Here is a 27,926-nt window from a genome sequence, read left to right on the forward strand (position 1 = left end):
ATTTTTGGCACATACTGTTTTAAAATTTGCATCGTAATGTTATTTACATTGTGTTGACTAGTAGCTAATATTTCTAATTTTATTTCTAAATTTAAAATATTTGCTTTAATGCTTTTTATAAATTGCACTGCAGTGAAATTGCATTTCCAAGTAGAAAAATATGAAATGCTAATTATAATTTTCAACATGCTAAATAGTATGTATTTTTAAAACGATGAAATTTTTTACAGCAATTGGGATGGCGATTATAAAACATCAATACAAACATTCACATTAACTATGCTGTTACAATATTTTCTGCAAAACATTACATTTTTAAATGATTTACAAATATACACTAAACACATACAGACAAGACTCAAATAGTTTTTCAAAGCATCTATTCTATGCTGGAAAATTCAGCTCGAATTGCAATAGATGTAGTCAATATGACTAAAAATGCATTTTGATCAGACATATGACTTATGTTTTTACTTTTTTTTATATTAGGGTGGCAAAAATTAGTAAACTATGCTAAAAGAAAAGAACTAGAACATGTAAATTACGTTGAATTCAAATCTTATTTTTATCTCAAATTGGAGGAAAATGTCTCATTTTAAGAATTTATGTCTGTTTAGATTGGAATAATTAAATGCAAATTTTACGTAAGAAGTCGAAATACACACAGAAATTACATATGTGAATATCAATTTTCCTTTTGGACTTCAAATACTGAAAAGTACAAGGTGCATTCAAAACGTTCGAAGAAAAGTCTTGTAGCTATTAGTTGATAATATTTTATTTTATACTATGGAACATCTGAGCATTTATTGGGCTTACGTCCATCAATCTCCGTGGCCCTGTAATTTTGAGCCCAGTCCAATAGACTAAGGAACTTGCTGACAGTTTCTAGCAGTTGTACAATCAATGTCAGAAGTGTATTACTGTTAATGGTGATCCTTTCTAATGCTAGTAAAGATATTTTGTTCATATTTTTTAATTCCTCTATTTTATAAGACACTTCAGACACTGCATTAATGAACTGACAATTGTTACGTGAACTTCATTGCATTTCTAAATAAACACTAAGTATTAAAAAGCATATTTTGGAAAAATCTTGTCATTTTTTGGACATAGTTTAAAAACCCTTGCAATATATTTTGCTCATAGTTTGGGAAATATGTACGCCATTCAGGAAATTTAATTTTTTTCCATTACATTTTAGAGTACTTTAATTCATTTAATTGCAACAAAGTGTAGTGTTCTATTTAAGGAATTGTTCTCTCAAAATCTCACTTTTTTTTTACTTGAATTTCTAATAAGTTATGTTTAAATGTTCTTTTTTTAAAATTATCTCAAGCAGCATTAAACAAATTTTCAGTATTATAATGAAGACATTTTAATGAAAAAAACCTTATTGGATAATGTCATTTTCCAAAACAGATAAGAAAATTATATACAATTGTACAATACAAATAGAAGAATACTTTTTCTACAAATATACAATTGTAAGAATAATTTTTCTTAGGTTTCATATAATTTTTCGGTTGTTTGTACTATATCCCAAGACTTAACACTATTGTTTGACTTTTTCAAATAAAACAAAGATTTTTCATGCAGATTTTGTTAAAATTTCTTTCTACTTAACAATTCTTATCATTAATAAACAATTATTGAAAAATTGCGACTTAGGCATTAAGGGGGGAATGTATGTACTGGAATACAATCCTAACTAGGACAGCTTACATCAAGTGGCTGATCTTAAAATCTAATTATTAATTAAATCTTAATGATTTATTTTAAAGAAAATTTTTTTTTGTGAGATGTTTTGTCCCTCTGTAAAAAACTAGAAATTTCGGGGAAATGAAAAAAAAATATTTTGAGCCTTGCATATAAGTGTTGTGTGAAGTCGCAAATTAATTTCTGTGTTTTGCGATTAACATTAAAAACTAAAATGCCGAAATTGATCCTGATCTTATGATATAGCGCACATTAAACCAGCAGTATCAGTTAGTGTACTCTGCATCAAGGAATTCTGGAGAATGACTTGGGCATCCATTGCTACCATGCTTTCATCATAGCGTTTCTGCTCGCAAGGAGGACATTTGCAATTGATTGTGTGCTGCGATGGATGATAAGTAACTGGATAAAATTCTCCATCAGGCCCTCTTCTAAGAATAGGAGCATCTGCTACTTCTCTCATATTACGACTTTGCGCAATACATCCAACTTTATCATCAGTAATGATATTTTCTACATTATCAGGAGGAATTATGTTTGCTGGATGGCTTATGTGTTCTCGCATTGCTTCCGAAGTCATTATTTGCTGTTTTTCCGGACAAATTTCGAGAGGGCATTCAGTTGAGCTCAAATATAAATTTTTCTTGAGACATTCTGGACAGTTGAGTGAAGCCTTGCAGGTCTTCTTCTTCTTTTTCCTTCCGAATCCAAGCTAAGAAAGAAAAATAAATTACATATAACATGAAATATTTATTACATTAAAATTTTTTAAATGTATAAAATAAATCACCACCTTGTAAGTACAGCCATTTTTACTGGAAATAACTAATTGATGTAAAAAAGCTATTTACTTAAATATAATACATATTTATTTCTTAAAATCTCCCAAAATATTTGAGGATAGAGTAAATTATATTGTCTGAAAAGGAAACACCCATTTTCGAATTTAGGGAAATTCAAGTCTTAGGTCACCTAGTCACCTAGTAGTATCAAATTGAGTTTTGCAAAGCTTTAGAACAAGAAACTAAATCTTTATAACTTTTTAAATTTGACCGTCTTTCCCGTAAGTTGAACCACAACATCGAGAAATAAAATTTAGAAAGCATTGTTTTATACGATAATGTGATTCAAAGTGGTATTCACGGTTTCAGGAAATTTTCACGATATTATAGTTAAGCATCCGTCTAAAAGTGCAAGACATACAAAATGTGATAAAATAATTGAGGGTTTTGAGACAGAAACAAGTTAAGTTCAGGCTCACAAATTATTTGCGAGAGTCGAATTAAATTTAAAAAAAAAAACAATATTAAGATTAGCAACAGGTTAAGTAGTTATTTCCACACATGGGTGGACTTCTGCCTGGCTCAGAAATTAATTGCAATAACTGTAGTTTCGACAAGTTAAAAATGAATAGAACTATTTTGGGAAAATTTTAACTAAACTAGTTCATGCACACCCTCAATTGCATTATTTTTAAACAATATACCGAGGAAGAAGCCTGGAATTAAGGAAAGTACTAAAAACAATAGTTGGGAAAGAAAGATTTAATTAAACATTGAAAAATAAAGCTAAGATTTTTGCTTGATGTTAAACATAAAAAAATTGTTTTAAAGTTAATATTTATTTTATTGTTTTAAAGTTAATTTAAAACAATTAATATTTGCTTAATTGTTTTAAAGTAATTACTTAACGACTTTTTATTTACATTTAAAGAAATGTAATCATTATTCCCAGACAAGCTGATGCCTATTGATCTGAAAAGCTTCAATCCGTTTATGATGAATATTTATATCAACTATTTCTGTATACTTAGCAACCTTTTCTAATGGTGTTATCAAACTAATACCATAAATATGGAAGCTTATATTCATGCTGTTAGAAATTTTGAACAGGACCATAATATTGTTTAATTTTGCCTCAAAGTTATCAAGTTTAAACCATGCTAATTAATTATTCTTAAAAAACCAGTACATGATAGTACGGTTCTGCTTCAATAAAGTTTCAACAAATGTTCGTGATAGTGTAGTCCAAGGTATGGTTCAAGCAATTTTTCTGATTATTTATTGATAATATTTTAAATTGAATTTCCACATCACATAATAGTTAAATTGATAACTTAATTAAAAAACAAAAACACCTTAACGGCTGTTTAATTTAAAGAAAACACAAATTTTTATACTAACACAGATGATGTTTAATCTATTCAACATTTAATAGAAGTATTTTTCTTCAGAGTGGGAGTTTTAGGATTCTATTGAAATTAAACGCATAAAAAGAAGAAAAAAAAGTTTTCCTGAGAAAAAAAGCGGCATAAAAAAATCACATTTTTTTCCTAAGCGCAAATAAATGCATGTGATTTTGCTTAATTTTTTTCTTAATTTTCAATTCAATTTGAAAAATAAAACGAAATCTTTTCTTTTAATTCTTTAATTTTTTTCTCTGCTGCAGAAACTTGGAAAACATTTTGTTTACTCAATAAAGATGAAATTTTGCTGGATTGCTAATTTTCTCAGCAGTATCTTAATTAAACTCAAACCAGACTTTTTCAAGGCGATTTAATTATAGAACAAATATTTGATCAAATGTAAAACGTTTAAAAAAATTAGGTGGGCGTGTTATCTAATGCAATCAGGAAATTTCTCGAATCAAATTCTTTACTACAAGCTTTAATGGATTCGAACATGTCTAGATAATTATTTATAGTCTCATTAGTGCTTTATGTATCAGAAAAAGAACATTTAAATAAGAAGTTGATATACTAGTTAAAAATAAATTATTTCAGCAGTTTACTACACTGTAAAAAATTTAGTGGAAATCGTTTTTGGTGTTGAGGAAACTGAAATTTTTTGCTAAGCATATAGTTAAATTTTTTATTTACTTTTTAATTGTTATAGTTTTATTTACTTTTTAACTGCAATAGTTTTATTTATTTATTTATTTACTGACAACATATATTTTCATTCGTATTAGAAACAATTTATATCTTCATAACAAAAGCATTTCGTTTATAAAACAAGCACATTCTTAGCATTATATTCGCCCTAATTCCTTCGAATAACTGTTATTTTATCAATTTTGTATAATTTCTTTCATGATAACTACTGTTCTGGACTTTAAAAAATGTTTAGTCTACCTCTTTACCAAAAAAAAAAAAACATAAAAATATTTTTTTAGAAATGGCCATGGTTAAAGTGAATATAGTAATTTATTTAAATTTTACAAAAATAAATTAAATATATAAAATTATTTTAAATTCAAAATATATTTTATTGAATAAATGTAGAAAAAGTAGTTAAGACATAATATAAATGAATGTTGTGTCGTTAACATACGACTCAGTATTAATTTATATTTTACAGTTTATTTACGGAAACATATAATAAGGTAGTAATAAATATGTATTATTAAATATGAGACTCTCTATAAAATTTATTAAAAAGATGACACACAATCTATTTTCCAAAATATACGTGCTTTTTTTTATTATACCCTCTTTGTTTTGTTAATTATTTAGTTTTATTGTTAATGTAAATTCTGTTTCTGTTCACATTTTGCAGATATGTATATTTATTAACTGTAGAGTACTTTTACTTGCAAAAGCTAATTACTACTACTTATATATATTATTATTATTTGCATCTAAGTTTATTACAACTAAGTTTTGCAAAAATGAATATTGCAATTTATTAAGTTGTAAATAAAAATGATAAAATTAAAAATTATAAAATACTTATCTTAAGCATTAAACTTATTTTCTTGAATGAATGTAAGACAAATATTTATGACATATTAGTTAATATTGTGTCATAAACATACGACACAGCATTAACTAATTTGTTACAATTATAAGGAAACTTATCAAACTCAAGTAGTAATAAATATATATCATTAAATGGAGGAATTACTACGGAATATATTAAGAAGTGATTCACAAACTTTTTTCTAAAACATACATGCTTTTATATCCAACCTTTGTGTTTTGTTAGTTATTTAGTTTTTTTAACATAAAGTCTGTTTTCTGTTTAGATTTTCCAGAAATGCATAAGCATTATTTATTAAGCTTTTGTTTACGTAAATTCAGTTTCTTCTTTATATTTTACAGTTACGCACAATTATTTGTTTTTATATTTTATTTTGTTTACAAAAAAACTCCTTCCTGTTTATACTTTCAGTCATGTATAATTATTAGGTTTTAATTTCTTTCTAATTTCGCAAATTCTGTTTCGAGTTTACATTTTACAGTTATGCATAATTATTAGGTAGGCAGTTTTTTGTTTATGGAAATTCTGCTTTTCATTAATCTGATAATATTTTCCAATTATGTAAGCAATTAGACAAATCGGTTCAAAATTAAACCTTTACATAAGTACCTGATCTCCACCATGCAAGTTTGTGCATGGTGGATGGCATATGCAAAATCTTAATAGGGTGTTAAAAGGAAACGGAATTCTGTTCAAGTTGAACTGCAATATTGCATATTCAAACTTTCAAAAGAAAATTCGTACGATACTATGATTCAACCTGCTGCCGTAATAATGTTGAGGAAAAATTGAACGATATTATGTTTCAATGCACTCCAAATTGTTTAAGAATTTTTAGCATAATATCGTTCAATTTTGCTGTAATATTATTATGATTGCAAATTAAACCATAGTATCGTAATACTGTAGCAGAAAAAATTGTGTTTTAATATATTAAAAAACGATATTGTGTTTTAATGTGCTCATATTTATATAAAAATGCACTTACATCAAGGCAGATTTTCGCTTTGTGAATATATGTAAAACTCTGATCTTATATTTCACTGAATAGGCTTTAGCCCCACCGGGTTTAATTAGGACCACTTAAATACTAGTGTTTAACTGTATTTGTATCGGTACTTACCAACTAATCTATCTTCCATGTTTGGTGTACCATATAACCGTTCTAGCTGCTCTTGCGTTTACCTGTCCTTTAATTCACGGACACATTATTTAAAAACAAAAATAATTCAATAGTTTTCTATTAAAAGAAACTTCTATATTCTAATACACCAGATCAACTTTATACTTTACAGATCAAATATTAATATTTGTTCTATAAATTTCGAAAGTTATCTTGAAATACATTAACTCGTGTTTCAGGGCTTTAGATGTATCAAAATTTTAGATTATCAATTTATGTTATAATTTAAAAATGCATCGTTTCGTGTATTGCAATTCAAACAGTTGCTTCATAGTGAAATGTAAGAAGCAATCTACAACAGTATGGTTTGCGACTCACGTTATAGCCTGGTGTATGGGTATTAAGGGCAATGCCATTCGAGTTCGTATGATTTGAGTTTGTTGTTCTAAAAATGCATCATAATCGAACAAGAATTGAGGAGAGCACTTTCAGCGTTCTTTCACTTCATGTTGCAAATTCGATCAATGAGATCTTTCGACCTTATTTTTAAAACTTATATGGTGGCGTGTAGAAATCTCCTATCAGTATATTTCTTGTAACTTCTTTCAGTAGGAATACTTTATTTACGTCCGACTAGGGCTGCATAGTGGCCAATTGTTTACGGTCTGGGAAACATCTCTGAGGAGGACGATCCGGAAACATCTCTGAGGAGGACGATCCGGAAACATCTCTGAGGAGGACGATCCGGAAACATGCCATCACAATTTTGATTCTCAGTAGAAGGGATGGCTTTCCCACTTTTCGTGGCTAGACGACCTGCACTTATACACAAATCATTCAGAAAATGCAAATAAAACTGTGTGGCATTAAAAACATGAGGTTGTTCTGAAAGATAAATAGCTTTCAGTTTGCCTTTTTCAGCCTTAATTAAATTTAAGAAACAACATATACGGATACTCTTGCACGCTACTGTAAGTGCTAGAAGTTACCATATTAGGTGTTCTTCAGTTTCTTAAACTTGCCATTGACGGCAATTCTTTGCAAAAGGAAAAAAACATGTCAACTCGGTATAACTTTGACATAGATAATTTTTAGGCATTCATTTGTTTTAGTTCATATTGATAAAGTCGGGCATAAAGCAGTTTTCGAAATATCTAGGATATAATGGTTCGTTATTTTCTTATGTATTAAATTACTAAATTTCTTTCAGGGAAACTTTTATGAAAAAATAGTTTTAAAATATTTTTTTTGAATGATAGATATTAGAAAAGCTCAAATTTTTCAAAATAAAAAATCCGAATTGGATTATACTTTTCGTAAATTGTGCTAGAAAATTTTTTGATAGTTAATATTTATTTACAGAATATTATTGAAAAAATACGACTTGCGATCTTATAAAATCCGATTAAAATCATGCATTAAAATTGTGCCCTATCTAAAGCGAATGCTCGATACTACAAAATTATAAAATAAATGCAAATTCACTCTCCCATTTCTTCCACAATCTTCATATTGGCAAGCGCAAAAAACCTTTTATAAAGACTCTTTTTTTCATCTCGTGGAAAGTTTAGAACGAATGAAAAAATTTTTCTTCTCTTTTCTGAAAAAGGAAAAATACCTCTTAAAAAGTCACTTAAATATTTCATATTTTGTTTTATGCAATTTTCATGCATTAGCGTAAAGGAATGTGACATTCGAAGTGCTGACTAATCTCTTAAATCTTTTTCATACATTTTTTAGGTTTTAGAAAGAAACTTGAAGCAATGTACTTTCCTCACAGCAACATAACCTTATAGTTAAAATATTTTAAATTTTTTTGTAAACTGTCAAAATTTAACTGATCAACTCAAAGTTTTATATTTAATACCAGTGTTTCAATTAAATTCTTATTTAAGAGGTAACATTAGTAAAACGGTTATAATTCTTATTATTATCGATGTTTTATAATGGTTAACGCAATTCTCTGATCCTAAATATATTCTTAATTAAAATTATTCTTTTGACAGTTTATTATTTTGCATTGGCTTCATATTTTACCTTTCTCTTATTGTTTATTGGACATTTACACACTTCCTCTGATTAATGAAATCATTGCAGGCTCTAAAAGAATAAATAGATTTTTTTCAAAATTGATTTTGTTGAAAATATTGAAATAATAATTTTCTAATATTGCAAATATTTGCACTATTAGGATACATGAGGTATTATATGAAAATACGACAGATCAGAACGTGTGAAACATAATGTATTTGACTACAGTGTTTACTACGCTGCAGAAAAAGCAAATTGGCTCGTAGAATTTCGTCCTGATAACTTTGAGTCTCACAAATTATTTACGCTATCACCCAGCATCAAATTTTAATGATGACGACCTAAAGAACATCTTGTCCATCTCAGAGTGTCTATTAATTGTTATTGAGAAAATACACAGCAACCAACTCGACGAAATAATGCAAAAACTAAAGTAGAACAGCCTATATTGGTCAACAGATCGACCCATACCTTTCTGTATGATAACGCTAAACCATACATGCACAACTGACCATGCCAAGACCAAGGAAATGGAATTAAAACTTCGTCATCAACCTCCATACGCACCAGATCTGTCCCACAAATTTTCTCACATCCTAATTTATCGGAAAACAATTTAATCCAGACAATGCTGCAAAGTTGCTTTTCTAGAAATTCTCTGACTCTCGTCGTCCAGGTTTTTATATTAGTTAGTTATCCACCAATTTTGTATTTTTTTCTGCAAATTTTATCTTTGACAACCAAGTATTATTCAGAATTTGTTTTGTAATCTGAAATAAGTTATCAAAATAATATTTTCCAGGAAATTAAATAATTTTTTCACAGTTCTTCTGTGAAGAAAGCAAATTTCAAATCTAGCACTTTTAAATAATCGTGTTTTTAATTTATTGCTTTTTCATTGTTATTTTTAGTTTTTATCAATGCATATTTTAAATGATCATGAACTTTTGTATGATTACTATAATTAAAGCTATACTAAAAATCCTCTCACTATTATGTTCAATGTTATTATGTTCTACGAAATTAGTAAATTCACTCATAAAACGTTTTCACTTTAAATGATTGAGTATGTACTTTCATATTCCTTTCCGTAGTAGGGTGATTAATAGGATTTGTGAAATAAAATAAATAAATACAAAAAACACGAAGGAAATTAAGAAAAACAATCTTATTTTCCGTTTTTACGTGTTATTTTTACTTATTGTGTTCTATTTTATTTGTTGTAATTTTTGTAAAAAATTCCTCACACTATTGTATTAATATATTTTGCTTTGGCTGTATTGATACAATATCAGAAAGCACTCTTTTTTGAGGATATAATCGTGTGGGCTGATGAAAAGATTATATCGTTTATTTTCCGGATTTTTAAAATTTTTTTTCCAGTAGTTTGCTATTTCTTTTATGATTATTTTTCTTTCTCTCCCTTTTTTCATCTGTCTGTAAATATATATATATATGCACACTGAGTGGCCAAATTATTATGACCACCCCTTCAGCTGTCTGCTTCCATACCCTATACAGCGCAATGTGAGTCGAACAGTACGTTCAGAGACATTCACAGTTGCTCCTTGATTAGGATCACTTGCAATTTGTCGCACTGTTGCTCTCCGGCTGCGCTGCACAACCCTGACCAGCCTTCTCTCTGATCGAGCATTCAGTACCCTGTGACGACCACAAGTCTGACGTTGAGATCCGATTTTTTGCTTGATTGTCCATTCTTTGTACACATTAACAACTGCTGCTCTAGAACACTTCACAAGTGCAGCCGTTTTGCTGTTGCTCGTTCCGACACATCTCGCACCCACAATCATTCCACGTTGAAATTCAGTTAAATCACTTTTCTTTCCCATATCTGAGCAAGCAACACAGTATAACTGATGACTCACTTGTCCAGCATTCCTGTGTTATGGTTATCTTGCCCTCTAGCGGCAACGCTGTGACGCAATAACTCATTTGCATAAAACTCTGAGGTGGTCATAATAATTTGGCCTCTCAGTTTGTATATATATATATATATATATATATATATATATATATATATATATATATATATATATACATATATATTTGGGTTAAGAAATAATTCTTTGCCAAATTTGCATTTCTTGTTATCTAATTTGCAATTTTTTTCTCTTATCTACCGTACTTATTCTACAAAGCATTTTTATTCCTTTTTAATTCTTTCAATTGCCAGAGCATTTCTGACAGAAATGTCCGTCAAAATAGTATTTTGCCTCCTTTTTCTGTCATTGGTTGATTTCTTTAGTGACGATGTTTTTCAGGGGAAAAACGATGTCTTTTAGGATGTCACTATCCTGATCTTTTATTCTGCTGCTTAAAATTTTAACGACTGCAGAATAGAAAAATGTTAATACGAACTTTTAGAACCTTTTACGAAAACAAAAACTGAAATAAGCTATTAAATAAGCTTCTCAGACTTTTTCTTAACTCTTTATGTTATAACCTTTAATGCTCAATGTTGCAGAAAAAAGAAAAAGCTAAAAATCAAATACTTTTTACGTCAACTTGCCCTACCACTCTTCTCCCATTTATTCTTTCAAATTTCCAGAGGCAATTATCATATAACGTAAATATCAACTAAAGTAAAATTACCTTGGAAAAAATATTAGTTATTTAATTTCGTATTTTTAATTTATTCATTATAATTGCTTAATGTACTTTTATTAGCAATAAAAAATATCAGGATGTAATATCTAATTTAAATTCCAGTTTATTTTTGTCAACTTCCAACAAGACCTACTGAACATTTATATCAACTGAAACATACATTGAAAATGAAGATATATATTTGAAAAATGTTAAAAGTTGTGTTGTTTCGAGTAAGATTTGAATATTTATAAAACTTCCCAAGTTCATCTTGGCATATTACCGAGAAACTATTCATTCTTGCGTGAAATAATTGTAAGCACTCATTCAAAAGTTCTGCAATGTTTGTGGATAGATCGATAGATTTTGTGAAGCTTATGATTTACCTTTGAAACTTGTATGTTTTCAAACTTAGGATTAAAGGGTTTTGGAGCATGCAATATGATCATTAAGTTGAAGATTTAAGCAGTTTGTTTGAAATTTACACTGCCAAAAGTCACAAGTTTATTCAGTACAATTTTTCAGTACTTGTTTAATAGATAATGCAATACAACAAATGTCCAACGGGACTAAAATGGTGAAATAATAACTACAAATTGCACACTTAAAAGTGGAAGTATATTTTCTTCAATTAATGGATAATTTAATAAATTAAACAGAAAGTGACTCCAACACCATAACGTTTGAATAAATAATTGCAAAATAATGACCAAAAATAAGCTATATTTCTACGGGGAAAAAAGAATCCTGAACATGTTTTGAATAAAAACGCGTCTTTGTTAATAATGTTAAAAAGTCTTTTGTATTTTAATCAATTTATATTTTAATCAGACGGAGAAAAAATTCGTGTAAAATAACAGTATTTGAATGGTTATGTCATTTATGGTAGACAAAAATCATAATTCTAGAATTAATACCAAGATATACGGTATTTAAACTATTTATTTGGTAAGAATACAAAATTTAAAACAAAAATTAACCAAATAGATGCTTGAAAAATGATGCAAAATGCCTGAATTTTTATGTATTATGCGCTGTATTCTTCCCTGTTTTGTCAACAGCAATGCCTTGTTCTTCTGAAGATGTTTGGATTTCAAGTACTACCAACAATAATGTTGTAATGTTAAGAAAATTCCTAGTCCGTTAATCTTTTCAATACTTATAAGAGCAGGGAGCAATTTTTTATTGTTTAGGTAAAATCTTAAGAATTTCTGCTTGCATTTCTTCTGTTAAATTTTTTTAAAGACGATCTGATTTAAAACTAAATTTTGGTATCATACCAAAAAGCTCCTGCCCCAGCATTCAATATGTGTATCTCATTTTTATCAGTCATTTTGTATCATTCAAAAACTTCCATGAGGCAGGAAAAAAATTGCTATTTATTTCCAGCTTCTGTAACTATTGCTACGGTAGTTACTTATCGATGACAAAGGAATTTTCACTGCCATTAGTATTATTATTTCAGCTGTTTGATGTGAAATCACTAGTTCCTGATATATGAAAATTGATTCCCTCCCTTTTTTCTTACTAAGAAGCTCGTTAGTCAAGTCATGCCTTTTTTACACATGCGTTAAATCTCAGACACATATTTTCAACTTAAGAAATTATTATAGGAAAAAAATGCAGCGAAACCTGAAACTCTTTTCGATATTTCCAACTTGCGTTTTATTTATATATTCAATGTATGTTTTTTCCCAGTTTCTAAAATACTTTTTGCCGAATATTTTTTTAGTATCGCTTGGAAAAGGAGAGAATTTTTCTTGCTTTTTTGAGCATGAAACTTGTTATCTTATTTGAACATTTTCTTATTTCTTTTCGGATTTTTTATTTTTAAGAAATTGGTCCTTTTTAATATCAGTTGAAATGTAAAAAAACATGTTGAACTTGTTATGCAGATCTAAAGAAGAAAAGAAACTTGCTAAAAATTTGAAAGCAATAAGCCAGCTTTAAATTTCGCGCACTTTTTAACTTTTCCATTCCTATCTTTCCAATAAATTCAGTATTAAAATAAAGAAAAATCGTAAGGTCTTACAAACCTAATGTGGAAAACCATTATTTCAATAAACCATTTTTTTTAAAATTTCTACATAATTTCTGAAATAATCCATATCAAATATTTTTATAGAAAGTTTAAACCTAAGGAGTTTTTTTTCCAGCAAGTCAGTAAATCAAACCTAAGGTCTAAAAAAGTTTCTTCATCATAAAATATGTAGACTGAAAAATAATTTTCCAAAGTTAAACAAACTGTATAGCTTTCCTTCGATTCAGCTTTTCTTTTTGAAAGGAGTACAACTGAACTAGGACGTCCGGTGGCTGAGCGGTAGCACTTCGGTCTGTCGTGCCACAGGTCCCTAGTTCGATCCTCGGGCTGGGCAAGGTTGACTCAGCCTTTCATCCCTTCAGTGGGTCTATATATGAGTACCAGGCATGCTGGGGAACTAAACACTGGGGATTCCGCGTTCGGTCAACCACCTGACCGGAACATCTGCTCCTGCATCCCAGAGCCCAAGGTCAAGAAAACTGAGATGGGCACCGTAGGCCTTGGCCCTCTATGGGCTGTTGCGCCGCTGAGTTTGGTTCAGTAACTTGTACCAGGAACATTCATAGAGTGGTTGTTTCTTTATTCATAGAGTGGCTTAACAATGTTAGAAAGTTAAGTCACTCTAGAAGTAACTTTCTTAGAAGCTTTCTTAGAAAGTTTATCACTCTAGGGGTGGAGAAAAACGCATGTTTTGCAATTCTCAGTATATTGTGAGGGGCATATCCAAGATGTAAAAGTCAAGTATTTAGGTTTTTTTCTGCTCAAAGTATTTTAAGTACGTCGTTTTATAGTATTTAGGCATATTTTAAGTAAAATTCTTTTCCCCAAAATCCCAGAAAAGAGTCCTCCTTTTTAAACTAAAATTTAAAAAATTAAAAGCGCATTTAACTTGGCATGCAGTTGAAGTGATAAATATTTGAATGATGCACATTTGAAACCAATACCCATTCGCAAATTTTAAAATGGCGTTTTATCGAAATAGCGTCCACAAAAAACCCTAAATCTTTTCGCACGGGCAGTGTGGTAATGACATTTCTGGCAAAAGAAAACTATAATTCTTGTACTAAAAACCAAAATATACGGTATTTCTACAATTAGTTTGGTAATTTTTTCGATCATAAGGTACTGGTTTACCGGAAATTTTGGTTTCAAAAGTTAAAGTTTTTATTGCAGCACATTGTGTAAGAAATACAAAACTCACAGGACAATGTAATGGAATAAATGGTTTTTATGCCATTCTCTATGATTTTATGCTAAAATTACTAATTTTTATCACATTTACCTAGTTTTATTAATAAATTATAAAACCACATTTTATTGTTCACTTTATCAAAATTATTACCAAAGTGTTTCAGTAAAAATTACCGAGAGTTTCGGCATCCCCATAGAGTCAGAATCATGGTAAATTTTACCATATTCTGGTAGTTTTTGCCATCCTTCATTTCTCAGCACGGGCATCTCACTTCTTAATGCATCTAGAGCCTCGAAACTTCGATAAGATAGATGAAGTTTTTGTTCCTAAAAACATCGCTAAAATCACCAAGATGCCCAAAATCAATTACATCTTAGTGACGATCTCACTGTCAATGAAAACGCCGTTCATTTACCTGTTAGTTGCTTTTGTGTTGTGTATGCTGAATTTTGAGAAAATGTAGTCTAATAAAAAATAATTATAAATTTCTTATTTTCCTCCAAAAGTACTTTTTTATCTAGTACATATTTTTATCTAAAGGATATTTTTTAAATGTTACACAGAGTAATATTTGATATTTTAGAAAATATCTTGTTTCATATGCCAGACTTTAATGTAAAATATTTAAGAAATGAAATATTATTTCAGGCATAAAAAAGTATAAAAAAGAAATTAAAGAACACACAAACTATTTTTTAAGCATGAAACTAAATTTTTACAGACAAAAGTTAAGTGAATGCTGAGAAAACGAGATTTTCCACAATGGAGAATTGCATTACATCTTTTTCAAAAAGAAATCGGGAAAATAAACCATTTCTAAAAAGCATCATTTTATGCTGAAATCAGATTTCTTTTCAAATAAATATGGTTATTCTCAAAAGAAAAAAAAACGCTGAAAGAAATTTTACAACTTCCGGAGAAATAAGACATACTTTTTTGACATTTGAAGCATTGTTACGAGAAATGCCCTAAGAACTTCAGAATAAAATTACAGCTAGAGAAGTGTGAAATAAATTGTCTGTTTCGGTGACTTCTATTGAACTTGTGTTCAAAATGATAACCAGATTAAATATCATATTTTTTGAACAAAGTGTTTTTACGTGTGATACCACATATAATACAATTGTTTATTTACAGTATTATATTGTAGAACATAATTTCTAAGGAAACCCTATTTAAAAATGCTTATTTCAATATATGTTTATATTTTAAGGCACGCTTTCTTGACATTTGACATTTTTAACGCTTGAAGTATTGTAATAAGAAAAGTTCAGAAAATTTAAGAATGAAATTACAGGTTACAAAAGCTTACTAACAGTATTAAATGATAGAGTATTGTTTTAGAAAATCCAATTTTGAAATAATTTATTAACTTTACATTAAGAAACGCGTTTTTGACATTTGAAGTATTAGAATGAGAAAAGCTCTTAAAACTTAAGAATAAAATTACAGGTTTAATACGCATGTTGATTAACAGTATTAAATTACAAAATATTTTTTTAAGAAATTTTATTTTAAAATACTTTTATCAATATTTTATATTTGAAATTTCGTTCGTGTTTCAGAAAGTGGGAAAATAAATCTGGAAATACAGTATTCTACTCTATTTATTTTTACTGAATTCAAACGAAATGGAATTGAAAATAACGGAATTTTCAAGATTTCTTTGAATCTATTTTTGATGAATATTTTTAAAGCAGCTCCATAATATTCTGTCACTTTCTGTGAAAAAGTATATTATTTGAAAGTTTTGTCTCGTATTTCCTAAAACTTTCAGAAATAATCAAAAATTGCGTCTTGAATTGTTTTGTTCAATATATTTTAAGGGAAAAGCTTTAAACATGTAATGGTATATTAAAATTAGAGATTGTGTTTTTTTTAAAATAAAAAATGAAAACAATAGGTCAATTATTATATTGGTTGCTTATTTCGCAGCTAATGAAGTTTCAAAAAATAAAGAGAAAAAAAAACTGATTGTTTGAAAAAATTAGTATCCTGCACTGTGAAAACTGTGGTGTAATACCTTTCGAAATTGAAGCTGAGCAATCCTAAAAGCTTAGTGAAGGAAAGCATAGTTACTAATTTTTCTTAATATCATCTAACCAAAAAGGACTATTTCGTACAAGACACAATGTAATAACTTAATTAAGGACTCAATCAATATTCATTTCATTCCAAAAGAAAGTTACTAAAACCCATAGCTCAACTAGGCAAGGACTAATCAATATTAGAGGAAAACTAGAACACTGTTAATAAGGGCGCTACCGAGAAATTAAACGCAAACGCAGAAATTAAACTATCTGAATGCATACAATGAAAAATAAAAGATAAATAATAAAACAATATATTATAATTACAAGGTAAAATCCAATAATTATTTTGCATTTTATCGAGGAAATAAAATTAGACTCTTACTTTGCTTTAGTCTACTTTACTTTATGTGTATATATGTATACATATATATATATATATATATATATATATATATATATATGTATACATATATATATATATATATATATATATATATATATATATATATATATATATATGTATATATATATATATACATATATATATACATATATATATATATATATATATATATATATATATATATATATATATATATATATATATATATATATATATATATATATACATATATATATATATATATATATATATATATATATATATATATATATATATATATATATATATATATAAATATATATATATAACAAAATAAATAAATACAAGAAAACACGAAGAAAGTTTAAAAAAGTAAAAAGTTATTTATAAGTTATGTTAATTTATATAATTTTTCCATGTGCAAAACCATTTCGAGCCAATCCGTGGCTAAAATTATCTACTAAAAATTTTTTTCTTTGTTAATATTTATAATTTTTCCATGTGCAAATCCATTTCGGGCAAATCCATGGGTAAAATTATTTCCTAAAAATTTATTTATTAATTTATACCATTTTTCCATGTGCAAATCCATTTCGAGCAAATCCGTGGCTAAAATTTTCTACTAAAATAATTCTTCTTTGTTAATTATTATAATCTTTCCATGTGCAAATCCATTTCGCGCAAATCCGTGTTAAAATTATCTATTAAATTTTCTTTTCTCTGATAAGTTATATAATTTTTCCATGCGCAAATCCATTTCGGGCAAATCCGCGGCTAAAATTATTTGCAAAACATGCAATTTATCTATCTCTTTTCTATTTTAGTCCCGCAGTGGACTGATCGTTAAGACACGGTTCCCAGCAGATCACCGAAGTCAAGCATCACTGGCTCCGGTCAGTGTGCGGGTGGGTGACCACTTGGATCAGTCTGCGTAGAGACCGAGGGTGTGCGGTATTGGTCCTCGTTAAGCTGTGCTACCGTAAAGTGCTCGACTTCGCACGCAGGTCGCCGGGCTACCGAAGCGGGGGTGCCATCCCCTCCGCAGAGGATCAAAATTGTGATGGCATGTCTTCGGATCATCCTCCGGGATGTTTCCCAGGCAGTCGCCAATAGCCCATTGTGCAGCTCTAGAGCGACGTAAATTAACAACAACAACAACAACTTTTCTACTTTATATTTTTTCTTAAATGAATATTTATTTTCTAATATTATTTATGGTCAACTATTTAAATTATCCAGTATAATATTATCTTGCGCACATCCATTTCGGGCCCATCCTTGGTAACTAACAAATCAATGCACAGCATAGCAAATCACTTCAGCAATGCAGTAAGAATGGCACTTTAAAATCCTCCAGTTACACTCAATTTGCGCTTTTGGTTTCATATTTTGTAATCTGGCAATCTTGTTGCGAAAATATTTTTGAATCATTCTTGAAAAATTTCCCGTTCATGTAAGTACATCTGATTTCGCTACTCGCTTTATAGTTTTTGTTTTATACTGTTTTTTCTTTTTCTTTTATTTTATTTTCTGTTTTTACGTGTTCTGTTTTTATTTTCTGCTTTTTATTTATTGTGTTCTATTTTATTTGTTGTAATTTTCGTAAAAAATTTTTTTGAGTGCTCCCCACACTATTGTATTAATATATTTTGCTTTGGCTATATTGATACAATATCAGAAAGCACTCTTTTGTGCGGATATAATCGTGTGGGCTGATGAAAAGATTATATCTCTTATTTTCCGGTTTTTTTTAAAAAAAAAACTTCATAATTTTTTTTTCCTTTTTAAACTCAGTCGTTTCTTTTTTTTTCCTTATTATTCCCCCCCCCTTTTGCGTATGTCTATAATTTTTTTTTGTTTTATCTATATTAATATATATATATATATATATATATATATATATATATATATATATATATATATATATATATATATATATATATATATATATATATATATATATATATATATATATATATATATATATATATATATATATATATATATATATATATATATATATATATATATATATATTTATATATATTATTATTATTTTTTATCTATGTCATTCTTACAGCTAAGTTTCTATGTTATGTTATAAAATATTTCGCTTCTCAGTAAGATTTTCATATGAAATGTTTGGCAATTATTACTCAAAAATGGTTTGTAGCATTTAGGTTTGGGGATTATGATGGTCAAAATATCATGCCGTTTTTGTGCTTAGGGAACTATAACTAGCTGCTACATGAACTTTTATATTATATAAATGGAAACTTAAATTTATTTTAAATAATAAATTAAACAATTTTAAATCATGTTTTGTTAAGTTTTTACGGTATTTTATGAGAATGTATAAGAACTTTAGATAACTTTCTTTGATTTGTGTTGGGAAATGGCGTCATTTACATAAAATTCCACGAAAATTCTCTTTCTCTAAGGGACAATAAAAAAGAAATTAAGAAATTCGCACCCGAGTATAAACTATCATAAATTCCAACTTATCTGCCAAAATAAATAAATTAATAAATTTTAACTTTAAGATTTTAAAATAATGATATTAATTGTAATTAAAATAAGGTGAGTAGGAATAAAATTGGCATATGGTTAAGCGATCACATCCCCACAATTTTTATTTGATATTGCAGGTGGTATCATAGTAGAAAAAAAAAACATAATAAGTAGCACATTTTCATATTAAAGTGAAAAAGTTGTTGGAAAAAACAAGTAAAATCAGGCATCAGAGCTTTTGAAATAGATAAGTTGCTGATGCAAGTTTACTTTGATCTCCAGGAACGAACCCTTGCAGCTGAAAATTTAACTACAATATGGATGAAAGTAAAGATCTAATTAATATTTGTCATGATATAGAATAAATAGGAAAAGGTCTATTCTATAAAGAGATAACCGGAAGAAAAATTGATTGAATCACCGACCTGTAATATTTATTGGCATCCTGAATCATGCTCTATGAGCCAAGGTAACTAGTATTTAAGTTGTGATTTTATGTGGGTGCTCTGAATAACTTTCATAAACGAATCACCCTGAATAACTTTCGTTCTAATGATCGGATTTTCACGAACTAAGTATCAATCTTAATGGTTCCTGGGAGTGACCTCAAATATGCTAATTAATTAGCGCTGACTATTAAGTAATATACGAAATCAGACACAAAAACGTACTTTCTCTGAATAAACATGTAATTTTTTTTACATATTTGGAATCTAGACACTTGAATTAGGGGGGTAGACAAAATTTAAAAAAAATTGGATTGTAAATTGGGTCGCAATAAAGGTTTATATATTTGGCGATAATCCAGAAAACCGCCAAAAAAAGTCGCCTGCGCAAATGAATATTTTAAGATAACCCATTGACTAATTCAAAAGAGGAATGCTTAATTTTACTAGGTTGCTAGGCAACCATGCTATGACTGTAAAAAAATTTAAATAATGTTTTGTGATTGCTCAGAGTGGTTTAATTCATTGTTAATAAAAAATATCTCGAAGTTTCAAGGCAATAGACAATTTTTAAGCTGATTTCTGTCTAAAAAGCAAAAAAAAATTTTTTTTAATGATCTTTGAAAAGAAAATTTGAATCGATTTATGAGTTATTTATGATTTTCTAAGATTTTAGAATTTAAATACATGAACTTTTTAACTGATATTGTTTAGATTATGCTGTTTTTGCTAAATTTAATCGAGGATTTCATACTAAAATCAAATTAACATAACTTATTACAGCTATATACAAAATTTTAGGGATAATCATTTTTGCAGCTTTAACCCCTTGGGGACGGGTGATTCATGAAAGCATTCGTACAAAATCAGAATCAGGATGTAAAAAGATAAAAAACGGTAGCTTAAATGCAGGCGTTGCTAATTTCACAGACTTACTTTGCCTTGAATTTAATTATTGTTAGTTTAATCATATATATAATCAATGTTACTTCAAAGTATAACTAAATAATTTTATTTTGAACTAAGTAATGGTGAATTAAATAAATCAAACAATTATAAACCCGCCCACAAATAAACTGCTAAAGAATTACTTTGATTGCCAGTTTTATATTTTTATCCTGGTTGATACTGTTTTATGCTGTCTCGTATTTGTGACAGTCGGCGCGAAAGGGTTAATCGAGTCTTCTAGGCAAGAAAGTTTGAAGGAAAAAAAAGTGTTTGAAAAATAAAATGTAGATTTTTTAGTAATTCTAATGCACATTCACAAGGTTTTCTGTAATTTATGACATTTCTTTTTTCTATAACTCAAGGAATTGCTGAATGTTTAGTGGCAGTTTAAAGACATTGAAATATGTTATGTTTAAGAATAAGATATTGAAATAATATGTTGCATATTGTATGATTCGTTGTTTATAAAATCGCTTCATTCTGCTAGATATTTAGGTTACATGGTTTTCTTTGGATAAAGATGATTAGCAAATAGCATCCTCGTGTTTCGATGCATTCTGAAACTTACGTTCGCAAATTCACCATACAATATCGCACAGCATATTCTTCAATTTCAATAAGTTACATTTACCACCAAATACTGCTACAATGATTATTTACGTTTTCGTATATATATCTGATACTCTCCTTTTAAACAGAGCTAGTAAGATCCTTAAGATACTGAAATGGGGCCCAAAAACTTAAAAGATAAAATATTTAATTTCATTCACTCAAAATATCCGGTCTCAAAATTTTAATTTTTAAGTTAAATATAACTTTTACAATATTGATGCTCTTACGTTTTTAAAGACCACATGAATCCTGTTAAAATATTAAAATGCATATGTTTACTTTAACGAGTGTAAAATCCTTATCAAAATAATGATCAAGACCAAAATGTCAAACGGTATAATTGACGATAAAAACTCAACTGGCTTCAAAACATATGAAGAAGGAAGTAAAAGTTGACATGCTTCGAGCGTTCAAATATAATCGCCCATTCTCAAGACTTGTCAGGCTTGAATAACTTGTGACTTTCATTATTGGACGCTCAAAACGTGTCTACTTTTATTATCATCCATTATTTTTTTAAATCAATGAAGTTTTTATATTTTCGATTCAGTTTCTTGGGATTATCCATTTAGTTACACAACATATTAAATTATTTCACTCGATATTAAAATAAGTTTTGAAAAGGTATTTTTTATGTATCGATGCCAAAGTTTATTCTACATATATTTTAGGGTATGCTTTCGGAGTATTTTGATCGAGTTTATTTTTACACCCTTATTTGCTTAAAATTATTAAATAATTTGCTTAAAATAAATTATTCTAGCTACTAATGCATTTATAGTATAATAGTGAATGGGGCTTCCATCGCATATTATTAACCTTAATACCGTTATCATTAAATAAATGGAATAAGCTTAGATAAATAATAAAAGCTAATTTTTTCCTCGTTTTAATTTTCAAGGAATAATATGTTTCAATCAAATAGATTTCATTCTGGAAATAGTGAAATTATTGAGTAGGTCTCTTGGAGCAATATCATTCTTATTCTCTTTTGACGAAATATAGGATAAATTAGTTTTCACAGTTTCTGTAAAAAGTATGTTAGCCTTCTTGCCACATTTTTTAAATTTCTTTTTATTTAAATAGGTTCGGAAATTGCGTATTTTTTACAGCATCTCTTTAAAATCAGATGGATGATTCTAAAATTGGCACGGCTTCGGAATCTTCTTACAAATTTCAACTTTTAGTATTTCCTACTTAACAAAATAAGGCATTTTCCTGATAACAAATTATACTATAATAATATTTTGGGAATCGTGCTAAAGTAAAAAATTAAACAAAATAGTTTAGTATATTATCAGGAAAAAAATCTACTTGGTATCATAAAGAAAGAGTAAAAGATATAATGAAATAATTAGTGAATCACACGTGATCAGATAATTAAAAATTTAATTTCACAACTGAGATGTTAGGATGACATTTAAGATACTGATATATTTTAAGACGCTTAAAAATTTGGCTACGTATTCGACAGCTTTTTATGTTCTGTGTCTTTATACTCTTTGTAGTGACTTATAAAACATTAAAACCTATTTTAGATAATCTATGTTGAAGTCACGAGAAACAAAAAAAAAGACAATCAATAATTTATACTCTTTTTTCAGAAAAAAAATAGTATGCTTAGTAAATAATCAGCTGTTTTGCATTAAATAATTTTAATCAGCGGAATGTTTTTAATTTCTTAACAAGGTTTTATTCTGAGTTAGCAGACAATAATTCTTTTTAAGAAAACTTGACTATAATTTAGAAAGGAACTTTACTTTAAAGAAATCTAAATTAAAGAACTAAAAAAATTGATTAGTATATTAATGAAGAAATAATAAACGAAAAAGAGTAAAGAATAAGATTCTTAAAAATGTCAAAATTTACTTAAATAACTGGTAAAATAGTTCTGCGAAACACTTGTAAAACACTTCCGGAAATTTCTTTTAAGATTAAGACGATATAGGGTAAACCAACCAGTGATGGAACACACCCCAGTGAAGGAACATTGCATAGATATTTTTTAAAAATAAGATTTTAAACGTTTTAATTTAGATTGATTGGTAACAGTAGCTAACTACCTAACAATAGGAAGTCATCTAACAATGCATTGAGTTACCTGGTCTTAGAGTCTTCTCTGGAAAAAGTTTTGAATTTGTTAGTATCTGTTCAACGACTTGTTTCTTTGACACAATTATAAGGTCAGTGGTGGTAGTTATCCGTTTAAAGTACAATTGATTGCATATAATAATGCTTTTTTTCTCATTGTGAAAAAGAGAATTCAAAATATGGTCATTGAAATTACGTTTTATTTATTTCAAGCATCATAACATAAGCAAGTACTGACTGAGCAATAACTGAGAGCAATAACTGAGAGTAAGGGGGGCTTATTAACTGGATTACCAAACGATGAAAAACCAATGAATAAACAAGCGTTCCTTTATTGGGATTTTTTCAAGTTAATGAAAATAAAAGAAAAATTTTAATTTTTCTGTACTTTCAGTCATATTATACATCAAAATTATGTTAAAAGTACAAAAAACAACCTCTAATAAGTGAAGGAACAGGCATGTTTCTTCACTGGGAATAGATTTCCCAGTGAATGAACAGTCTGTGTGAAATATGATTTTACATAGACAATTAGTAGTTTTGCGATATAGAGGACACCTAAAATTCAGTTAAATGTTGTATGAATAGTTCCTATAACAGTTTCATTTCAAAATGCAAATTTAATTGCTGAATTTATTTAAAGAATTATAATAATAAGTAATTAATTATTTATCGTTATAAATGTAGTGATTAGTTATTACATCATACCTTAGACACCTTAATAAGCTATGTTTACTGACTAAATATAATAATAAAAGCTTGAATAGAAAATTTCTTTGCAGGCCTTTGTGCTAATAATTAGCTAAGTTATTATCTTATTGCGGTCTTTAGCGTCCAGACGGAACTGGTAGGAAAAATCCATTTAAAAACAATCATCCAGGTGAAAAATGGGTGAAGTTTTTTTTAAGGCGACATCCACCGATAACTCAGTGCAATGCGAAGATAATTTCAAAAGACAAAACTTCCCTTAGAGAATAATATTCGAAATGCTGGTTTTAAGAACTTTAGATGAATCTTTAGGAAGGAAGTAGCCCTGGCATCCTTTTAGAAAGTGATTGCATTTACAATGCGAACGAAACAAGAGTTGAATACTGCCCTTAAACGGGAAAAATCCTTGGCCCTAAAAATTATAAGGATTTATAGTCTTAAGTACCTAGGAAAGAAAAAGTGCCTCCATTGGTAGTTTTTCCTTACTGAAGAATTCTTTGATATATTACAAAATCAGTCCCTGCTATATATTTCATTGGAAAAAGCGATTCATGAAATGAAACAATGACCGCAGCAACATTTTACATATATATTGCAAATGCTTCTACCCATGGCTAATTAAAAATGTTATCAAATTCCCGATTTTGCTTGTTTTGGATAGGTATAAATCTCATATCAATTTGAAACTGAGCAAGTTATGTTCGTCAAAAAAAAAATTTCTGGTTTAGTTTTCTGCCTAATTCAGGGAAATCTCCCGTTAGATCTTAAAAGAATTGTAAAGCAATATGTCGAGAAAATTTTACATCTATTTTTAAATAAGATTTTAAGGCATCAACTGATGAAGTTAAAATGCTTTTATAAAATGCGATATTTTTCCATTCGATGTAAAAAACGTTGACTTTAACAAATGCATGCAAAACAGACACCAAGAGTTAATGAGCAAGACAACTTATCAACAAAATACATGCTTCGAGAGTAACGATGCACTATTTCTTCAGAAGCTTGAGAAGGAAATCTCACAAGTTATGTTGCAAATTTTTAAAGGAACATTAACGACAGAAAAGTTTAATCTCCCAAATATCCAATAGCCTGTGCTTTTCTCGATATTGAATAATTTATTTCAAAAAGAACATTTGGTTAATCAAATTTTGGCACTGAAGCTGATACAACTAACATTGATAATGAAAGTATCTTGAAAACTGATTTTGATATAAGTCCTCTTGAGGAATTGTTAGTTGCAAAAACAATTGGTTCCATAAGTAAATGGTAAGTACTGCTGAAGACCCACTAGATATAAGTCAATGAGAGATGGATTTTACTCAAACTTCGAAACTCCTTTTTCTCATTTATTATCCAGTGAGGAATTCTAGAAATGGTACTGGAAAATCAAAACAAATTTTGAAGATACATTTAAATTGGCCAAAAATTTGAAGGAAGGAGAAAAGAGGAAGGTTAAATAAAAAGAAAAAAAATTACTTTTTTGCATTAACTTCAGAAAAAGATTAGATTAAAGGATTGAAAGAGCTGAAAAAAAGTTAAAGCAGAAAATATGACAAAGAGAAAAAAAAATACTTAAAAAAGATTAAAAAATAGCTTAAAAAAATATGGGGAAAGGAGTAAACAAAAAAGTGATCTAATCATAATAATAATAAAAACATCATCGGATTACGCAATGATAAACATTCATAATTTAGAGCGGACTATTAAACTGTGAGAAAAAAAAAGAAAAACATTTTTTTTAAAATTATGTATTCAAACATATTTTACTTTCCATTCCATGACTGAAAAAAAGTAACATTTTCCACGTCAACTGTGATTATATGTTGTAATTCCAAAAAAATCTTGTTTTTACACATTTGCGTGGCCTATGGATTCCTAACGAGCATCAAACATTCTCTAAATTAAGTGTTCATTCACTGGAAAATTTAGTGCTTATTCACTGGTAAGAGCTGTTCCTTTACTTGGTTATCTTACTACTTATTATTTAAACCACCAAAAGCTTAAAACAATATTATGTAAGTTATCAAATTTTTTTTACATAATTTGTATTTAGCAACAAATATGTCGACACCATCATTTCGCTAAAATTGCAAATTTTGAAATTTTTATGATGTTTTCTTAAAGGCAAGCTAAGCTTAAGTGTTCCTTCATTCGTTAATTTACCTTATAAGATGTTGAGAAATTTGCGACGTTGTGAGAGATGCTTAAAAATGTTGACTACGTTTTTTCATTAATAGTTTTTATAAAATATATATTAAAGAAATTGATAAATATATTATTCCAAATCTATGCATACGTATGTATATTATTGAAACTGTATCAGTTATTGAAAAACAAAATAAAAAAATAGAAAAATAATCACACTAAATAAGCACAATCTGGTGTATAATCATATTATATCAGAAGATCATATCATGCCCTATTTTAAAAAACTAGACATTCCTTGAATAAAGTGTTTTTTATTCAAAATGTTTTATTCAAATTTCTTTACTAAATTGCAAATAAATTATTAAGCGACTAAAAAGGAAACATTGCATTTTATAGTCAGAAATAAATAAAAATGAGAAGATTAGCAAACGATTATTAGCGAAAAAAATATGAATGAAATTTTACACTACGCGCGCGAAGTCAAGTTCCTCGCAAGTTTATCACATTTTAATATTAATCGCCCCATTTAATCATTTCTTTATTGTCGCCAAATTATTTTTTTAAAAATAATTAATTTTAATTTTTTTCAGCTTCTACTAAATAAAAACAGTTGAAAGTTTAGATTTTTCAATTGAAAAATATGTAGATTAATATGGTAGAAAAAAATTCGTACCTTATAATTCAAAATTTTTTCATCCTCAATTTAATTAAATAATAAAAAATAATTAATAATTATCAAAAATTATTTTTTTCATGAAATAATCTTTGGGTAAATGAGTTTTATGAGTGGGTGCAATTTTCTTTAAATTGCTTTATTGATTTCGAAAATAAGACTAAAAACGTAAAAAGTGAAATTAATATTAAGGGGTACGAACTTTGGATTGCTCTCCTGACCAAACTATGGGGACCATATTTCCCAGATTGCGGCTACCCCCTATATTTTGAAGGTTAAGAATCCAAATATGTAAAAAAAAATGTATGTTTATTCAGAGAAAGTACGTTTTTGTGTCCGATTTCGCAACTTAATTACTAGTTAACACTAATTAATTAGCATATTTGAGGTCACCCCCAGGAACCATTAAGATTGACACTTAGTTCGTGAAAATCCGATCATTAGAACGAAAGTTATTCAGGGTGATTAGTTTTTTTTTTTGCGGACTGTACGTCTTCCATACATTCAAGACCTTTAGAGATACCTTTATACCTTAGTGTGCTTGGTATATCCCTGGTATATCCCAGTGTGTGTGGTCTGGTATATTGGACAATATTTTATACAATTTTATCCCTTAAAATAATTTGCATCTGTTTGCTTGCATTTACATCACGATTGTCTAACCAAAAATTTAATCGAATTTATCCACGTTAGTTGGAGCTTAGAATTGCAATGAAGGATTATAAAAAGGTAAGATATTCGATTTAAGTATCCTTTCGGCCAGTTTTAAGGCATATAAATCTCTTAATATTCGAGTCTAGTTCATATTTTTAGGTTAATTAGTAAAGAAATGCGCTATCTAACTATCCTAAAGTATGCAAAAAATACTAAAAATTAAAAATTATAATTTATTCATACAAT

The 27,926-nt window shown here is 28.3% G+C and overlaps 1 protein-coding gene across 1 annotated transcript in view; it reads right to left on the reverse strand.

Moving 5' to 3' along the window:
* Positions 1-467: 467 nt before the first annotated feature.
* LOC139427053 (uncharacterized) overlaps positions 468-27,926 on the reverse strand; it is a 148,772-nt gene continuing 121,313 nt past the window's right edge. Inside the window, exon 3 of the mRNA XM_071187571.1 lies at positions 468-2,431. Coding sequence (XP_071043672.1) covers positions 1,955-2,431 — 477 coding nt within the window. The 3' untranslated portion in view covers positions 468-1,954. The remainder of the gene's footprint in view (positions 2,432-27,926) is intronic.

Source organism: Parasteatoda tepidariorum, chromosome 11 (assembly GCF_982258835.1).
Source record: "Parasteatoda tepidariorum strain Cologne lab strain chromosome 11, Ptep-v5.0, whole genome shotgun sequence".
In the NCBI taxonomy this organism is placed as follows: domain Eukaryota; kingdom Metazoa; phylum Arthropoda; class Arachnida; order Araneae; family Theridiidae; genus Parasteatoda; species Parasteatoda tepidariorum.